Below are 6,798 nucleotides of genomic sequence, written 5' to 3'. Positions count from 1 at the left end.
CTGGGAAGTAAAGCTTTCCTGAATTTAGGATTCTTAAATGCCCTGAGCCCGCAGAGCAGGACAGCGTTTCCTTGTGGTTTGAGCCATTCCTAACATTCCTGTTGCACTGTTTTAGACATTTGGGCCAAGGGATTCCTTCCAACCTGGGCCACACTGGGAGGGCTCAGGGCGTCCCCAGGGCAGGCGGCAGTGTGTGCAAGGGCCCTTTGTGACACGGTGCAGCATGGTCAACGGTGCCCAAGGATCCTTTGTGACGTGTGGTGACTTAGGAGCTGGCGGTGACTCGGCCACGCCACAGTGCTCGGAGCCCGCGACGGGACAGGACGCGCCAGAGCAGTGCCGTGAGGAGCCCCCGCACAGCACACTCGTTTGCGTCTCACCCGGAGCACTTCCGAGGCGTTATTCCTGCAGGTGACCTCGTGGCAAGACTGTGGGACTTGGTGTCCTGTGGCCTTCCCGAGGATTTTCTTTTGCAGGTGCACACGCGGCAGGTGCAGTCGTGGGACTTGGTGACCTGAATCGTTTACGAGGAGTCTCCTGTCCTTGTGGCAGGAGCCCTCAGGACCAGAGTGCAGGACCTGCTGTCCTGCAGCCTTCCTGAGCTTCTTTGTCGTGAGTGTCTTCAAGGCACAAGTGCACAACTTGTTGCCTCTCAGCTTTCCTGAGGCATCTCTCTGCTAAGTGCCCTCGAGGCCAGACTCTGCCATGGCAGGTAGATTTCTCGGCCTGTTCAAGGTGTTCAGAGGGAAAAAAAAGAAAAGCCCTGGAGTTTCCCCAGCACAACAACCTAAAGAATTGGACCCGTTTCATCCAATGCAAGATGGTGAGTGGCACAGCTGGGCCACAGGGCTGATGGCTGCTGCCAGCTTGGCCCCATCCCATCCCATCCCATCCCATCCCATCCCATCCCATCCCATCCCATCCCATCCCATCCCATCCCATCCCATCCCATCCCATCCCATCCCATCCCATCCCACTGTGTCATGGCCAGGGACAGGACAGAAGAGGGGCCGGGCAGACACCCGCAGTGGCCGTGCTCCATCCTCTGGGGCTGTCCCTGGCCAGGCAGTGCAGGGCTGGCCTGTGTTCTCCAGCCTCTCCTGCAGCCCCTCAGCTCTGGCTGCGCTCGCTCTTTGCCAGGTGCAGCCACGGACCAGTCACAAGAGCAGGAACCCACCCGTGGCAGCTTCCGCAGAACACTGAAGGTACCTGCAGCCATCCCACCTGGGCTGGGCCTGCTGTCACTGCTCAGCCCAGCACAGTGCTTGGAGCATGCCATGGAACTTGCCTCTCTTCGCTGTCCCTTGTTCTCCTGCAGATGTTCCGAAAGTTCCTACGCATTCGACGTAGAAATTCGAACACCACAGCAGCAAAGAGCACAGCCAAGCATGACTCCAGGGTGACTGAGCTGCAGGCAGAGCCTCATGTCAGCCCAGATTCGCCTGAGTGCTCAAACGAATCTGGCACAGCAAGGAATGATGACAGGGCAAAGGCTGACACAGCAGTGACTGAGGAGATGGCCATCCCAAATGTGGACACCAGAGAGACTCGGGGCATTGCAAATACTGACACCGCTCCCACTGCCACTCTGAGCCAGGAACTCATTCTGGACTATTTCAAGAACCCTTTTGTTTCACCTCAGCAGCACGTAAGCAGCCTGGGGCCAGGGCTCGAGGCCTCACAGGATTGGGTCCCCACTCATGCCATGGTCACTGAGACCCCTCAGTCTTTGAGGCCAGCACATTGTGGCAGGGAGGGAAGCACTTCTTAGGGGAAGCTGGGGAGTTGCTCCATTGGACAGCGCTCCAAGTCTTCCCCACTCCAGGTGCCAGCCATGGTGAAAAGCATTCACCAGAGTCTTGAGTCCCACGTCACTGTGGATGCCAGGCTGCGCACTGACATTCGGAGGCTGGCTGGAGAACACCCTGCTGACGTGGTGCTGACCCTCCTGCACTGTGCCCCAACGTGTGACAGGTACGGGGCCCACATGCCTTGAGAGCTCAGGGCTCACCAGCCTTTAGGGCCCATCGCCCTGTACAGCCTGTCCAATGGGGTCTGCCAGACAGGCGGAGAAGTCCAGGACCCTCAGGCCCCTCTGTTTCCTGAGCTCTGTTTCCTTCCCTGCCCCTCAGGGCACCGGGGCTCTGTCACCTGGGCCCCACAGCTGTACAGGGCATGGTACTGTGACTGAGACCCCCCTGACACAGAGCTCCGATCCCACAGAGCTGCTGCAAAGATGTGGACAGCCATAGCCTCATCGGGACCCACAGTGGAGAAGGTGCTGCCAATCCTGCTCTGTGTGATGAAGGATTGGCCTGTGCACAGCATATGCACCTCTGATGGGGACAACAAAGACATTTTTGCCCTGGCTGTGAGTTTCTGGAACTGGCCTCTGCTCGCTCCCCAGCCACGTCTCCAGTAGCTCTCCATCCTCTCCATGCCTCAGGCACTGGGCTGAAACCTGGGCTAGGGACAGGCTCAGGGGGCACCAGGCCCGCTGCTCCCCCTGCCTCTCCCCTCGGGTCCTGCCCCATGGACACCTTGGCACTGAGCGCTGTCTCGGGCTGCTTCTTTTGCAGGCAACGCTGGTCATCTGGCTAATTGTGCCTCAGTGCCACAAGGCAATGATCCTTTATTCCTCCCACCTCTTTGTGGCTCTGCTCTTCCACATTGTCATCACCACACAGGAGATGCCAGAGGAAGTCGATAACTTCTGGAGAGCGTGCCAGGAGCAACACCGCCTTCCCTGCAAGCCAAACAGGTCCCAGTCTTCCTGTCCTTCCCATGCACTTGCAGCTAGCACCAGTGCTCCCAGTGTGACCTGGACTTTGCTCTGCACACAGGTTTGCAGTGCAGGCCATGAAGGCTCTGCTCTTCTGTCTGCAGTATGAGCCTGAGGTGATGGCCATGGAGCGCAAGCATGGCTGGGACACGCTGCTCTGTGCTGACACCCAGCACTATGCAGCGGGTCTGCTGGCCAGGTGAGACCCCCCCCCATTTCCCCTCTGCCCCCAACATTTGTGCTCTATTCCCGGGGTGCCCCACACAGTCCTTGTGGTCATAGGCCACAGGGCCTTGTCTCCAACGGACAGCCAAGCAGACTGGAAAAGGCTGGGAGAGGAGGTGCCCAGAAGGGGCAGCCTCCCAAAGTGAGCACATCCCCTCCAGGGATGCTGGGCAAAGACTGGATCTCTGTGAGTCAGTCCTGAGAGAGCTTTGCCTTCCCACCTCAGTGTCTTGGTGCCTTTTCCCCCTGCCAGGGAGATGCGCCGTGTCTCCCTCTCCTTGTGCTCTGGGATTGCACGCCGCCTGCTTGGGCAGCTCAGCAGGGAAGAGCTACGCTGGGATCTGCCTTTCCTGGCATTCCTTGTGGAGGTGAGCCTGATGGCCAGTGCTGCCTCGCTGAGCTGCCTCTCAGCTCTCTGCCCTCTCCTAGACACAGCTGCCTGGGACAGTGCCCGTGCCATGTGCTGCTGCCTGGGCTCAGCCCTGAGCGGTTCCGGGCTCCTGCCGGCTGGTCCCCTGTCACTGCCCTGTGCCTTCCAGGTCCTGGACTGCTTGGATTTGACTAAATGTGCTGACAGCATCATTGAAATCATGTCAAGGCATGTGCAGGACAAGTGCAGGGAGAGGCATCACCTGGCGCTCAGAGGCCTTGTGGTGCTCAGCAAGGATCCCTCGATGGTGAGAAGGGGGCAGCGGCTGAAGCTGCGCTGGGGAAAGCAGCCCCTTGGGCTGGCTGGGCTTCAGGAGCTGAGGCAGATGCTCCCAGCTCTCCTGCCTCACCTCCCCGAGTTCTTCAGGACAAGCCTTTGGCCTGTGGGCCCTGTGGCAGTTGGGTGGGGTTGTAGTGCCAGGGCAATGATGGTGGTGCAGCCGTTCATGGCTTCACAGCACAGCCTTGTGTTCCACACAGGCCAGAAAAATGTGTAGCTTGTCTCAAAGCCTTCTGGAGCTGCTGCGTGATGCAGATGGAGAGGTGGTTGGCACGATCCTCCGCGTGTTCACGAATGTGCTCCAGGACAAAGATATCCTGATATCCAGTACCACTGCCCTGAAGCTGGCCAAGGCGCTCCTGGAACTCTTTGACAACGTAAGGCTCTGTGTCCTCAGCCACAGACATTGGCTGCTGCCCAGAAACTTTGAGCCCTGTGGGTTATTTGAGCCATTGTTCAGGGAGCTGGAGTAGTTGGTGCCAAGGTTTTTTCCTTTTCTCCAGGACAACGGACATGTGCAGCTGCTCTCCCTTGACCTCTTCTGCAAGGTGATGGAATTGGTAGTAGATGAGGGGAAAAAGCCTCTTAATTCAACTGTGTGCCAAAGCCTACCCCCACTTTTATTCCACTGCCATGATGAAAATCGGCGTGTGGCTGAGGTGAGGACTCGTGGGCTGCTGGTGCATCCCTGGCAGGGGGCTCGGCTGCCTCCCGCTCTGGTGCCTGGCGGCTGCAGCCTCTCCAGGCCTTAGCACAGGGACGCAGGTCCTGTGCCCTGGGCTGCGGTGCCATCTCCACATCTCTGCTGCTCTCCAGGCCTCTCGGGAAACGCTGCATTGTGCGGCCAAATTCCTGAAGAGGAAGAATCTCGTACAACTGGTGAAGACAGAGAAGCTGTGGCAATTCGCCGAGCGCCTGGTAAGGCCGGCCTGGAAAGCGCAGCCTCAGCCGGGAGAAGCCCCCTGAGCGCGGCGCTCACTGTGTGCGGCCGGCAGCTGTGGCCCTGCCCAGCGCTGCACCCAGGGGCCGCACGGGCTCTGCTCCGGCTCCTGCTGCCCCGAGCCGGGTGCCGATGGAGCCCCGGCCCAGCGGGGCTGCAGGGCGGGGCGGGCCGGCACCGCGGCTCCCCGGGCACAGCCGGCCCTGTGCCCCTGCAGAGCCCGGCGCAGCGGCTGCTGGCCGCGCCTCAGGGCCGTGCGGGCAGGGGAGGCCGGGGCCGGGCGCGGGCAGCGCCGGGCAAAGGGGCAGAGCCCGCCCCGACCCTTCCCTCCCGCCGCTCTCCGCAGGTGGCAGAGGACAGGAGCCGAGCGGCCGAGCACCTGCGCCAGGCGCTGCCGTACCTGGACAGCCCGCAGGAGCCCCTGCGAGAGGCAGCCATCAGGTTCATAGGTGAGCCCGGGCTCCCTCCCCTCCCCGCCCCGCCGCAGCTCGGCCCCAGCCCCGCCTGCTGCCCCGGCAGCTTCTGCTGTCCGCGCCCGGCGCCGCGGAGCCCCGCCTGGCCTCGGGGCTGCTGCCGCCCTCCCGCAGCCGTGCCCTGGGGCGGCAGCGTGCGGCAAGGGCCGGGCTGAGTCCTGCGGGCCACGAGGGCGAGTGGCCGCAGGGCTGGCAGCGCCGCGGGCAGGGAGCTGTGCCGCTGGGCAGAGCCGTGACAGGCTCTGTGTTCCCAGTGCTCGCCGGACGGAGCTTGAGGGGGCAGAAGGAAGAGCTGCAGGTGATCAGCGAGGGTGAGTGAGGGCAGCGGGCTGTTAGCGGGGGCTGCCGGGGGGAGCTGCAATCCCTGGCCCGGCTACGGAGGGCTTCGCTCCCTGTGTGGACAGGGGGTGGTGTGGACGGAGCACAGAGAGATTTCAGGGACGTGGGCAGGGGGATTCGTGGGCCAGCACCTTGCAGCTGATCCCCTTGGCCCCTCCTCTCTTGTGGCCATGGCAAGAGCTGGCTGGGATGGCCCTGGCAGGAAGGTCTTCCTGGATTCCCACAGATCCAGGCTCTGACCGTGGCTCTGTTCCTCTCTCTTCCAGCCCTTCAAGCCCTGAGGAGAGACGACAGCCCTTCCCAGACAAACACAGGAGATCAAGAGATATTCAACGGAAGAGCTGCAGAACCACGCTCATCTGCTGCCTCAGAAGAACCAGCATCTCTTCAAGACCTCCAGATGCCGTGGAAGATGAGGCTACCTTGAGACCAGAAGAGACCAGCTGGAACTCCAGGCACAGCTGATGATTGCCACAGCTGAGCCTGTGGGAAGTTTGCATGGCTTCAGCCCTCTCCCTGCCTTTAGATAGTTCTGTCCCTTCAGCCTTCAGACACTGCCCATCCTCTCTTCTTCCCTCCAGTACTCCTCCCTTTTGACTGCTAACTCCCTCCAGTCCTCAGATTGTGCCCATCCCTTTTGTTCCCCTTCAGCTCATCCCTTTGCTTTGCTTTCCATCAATAAAGTTTGGCTTCTTCACTTTGCCTGCATCTCTGTGGGGCTCAAGCAGTGCAAATCCAGGGCCCTGGGACACACAGGTCCCTCCTGCCGTTCTGTTCCACGCCGTGTTCTGTGCAGAGACTCAGAGGAACGAGGGCAGATCAGGCTGGAAAGGTCTCCGTGCTGAAGCTTCAGTTCCACACTGTGAAGTTCAAGGTCTTGTCACAAGACTGATGGCTGCTGCCAGCTTGGCCCCATGCCACCCACTGTGGACGTGGCCAGGGACAGGACGGAAGAGGGGCAGGGCAGACCACCCCACAGCGGCCGTGCTCCATCCTCTGGGGCATCCCGGGGCTTTCCCTGCCTGGGGAGCGCAGGGCTGGCCTGTGTTCTCGGACAGGAACGGTTGATCTTATCCACAGGAAACAAAATCAGCATCACCATTTCCAGATGTCAGTTAGGAGGAGGCGTTTGGCACACCAAAGGCAGCCGGGCTTCTAGGTGGTGGCAGCTTTGGTCTAGCAGAAGTCTTGTGCCGTATGGAATTTTAGCTGGCAGAAACCCACTCCAGGCCAAGGCCCCTGAATAGGAATGGTGGCTATTTTCCACAGGAAATTAATCTCAACATCCCAGTTTCCAGATGTCACTTAGGAGAAGGCATTTGACAGTCCA

General features: G+C 60.6%; 1 protein-coding gene across 4 annotated transcripts; it reads left to right on the top strand.

Annotated features, from left to right (window-relative positions):
• Positions 1-252: 252 nt before the first annotated feature.
• Positions 253-6,175, top strand: LOC130266105 (maestro heat-like repeat-containing protein family member 6). Of its 4 annotated transcripts, none has more exons than XM_056515425.1 (15): positions 253-823; positions 1,141-1,205; positions 1,319-1,648; positions 1,826-1,974; positions 2,224-2,371; positions 2,580-2,761; positions 2,844-2,981; positions 3,261-3,375; positions 3,547-3,684; positions 3,917-4,093; positions 4,220-4,375; positions 4,533-4,634; positions 5,003-5,105; positions 5,384-5,440; positions 5,735-6,175. In XM_056515425.1, exons 1-15 carry the CDS (start codon positions 706-708, stop codon positions 5,893-5,895), a joined length of 2,139 nt encoding a protein of 712 aa, XP_056371400.1. In that variant the 5' UTR covers positions 253-705; the 3' UTR covers positions 5,896-6,175. The 4 variants fall into 4 exon arrangements, with proteins under 4 accessions (XP_056371400.1, XP_056371403.1, XP_056371402.1 ...); XM_056515428.1 differs by having other exon boundaries at positions 2,688-2,761; positions 5,744-6,168; XM_056515427.1 differs by having other exon boundaries at positions 2,688-2,761; positions 5,735-6,165.
• Positions 6,176-6,798: the final 623 nt, after the last annotated feature.

The sequence above is a fragment of the Oenanthe melanoleuca genome, unplaced genomic scaffold (assembly GCF_029582105.1).
Source record: "Oenanthe melanoleuca isolate GR-GAL-2019-014 unplaced genomic scaffold, OMel1.0 S001, whole genome shotgun sequence".
Taxonomy (NCBI): domain Eukaryota; kingdom Metazoa; phylum Chordata; class Aves; order Passeriformes; family Muscicapidae; genus Oenanthe; species Oenanthe melanoleuca.
Note: the sequence above shows the minus strand (reverse complement) of the source record. Positions and strands in the feature narration are given on the sequence as shown.

Coding starts and splice junctions, on each gene's coding strand:
- LOC130266105 (XM_056515425.1), top strand. CDS start 706: ATGGCAGGTAGATTTCTCGGCCTGTTCAAGGTGTTCAGAGGGAAAAAA. Junction 5,106..5,383: donor GGCAGCCATCAGGTTCATAG/GTGAGCCCGGGC, acceptor CTGTGTTCCCAG/TGCTCGCCGGACGGAGCTTG. Junction 5,441..5,734: donor GCTGCAGGTGATCAGCGAGG/GTGAGTGAGGGC, acceptor TCTCTCTTCCAG/CCCTTCAAGCCCTGAGGAGA.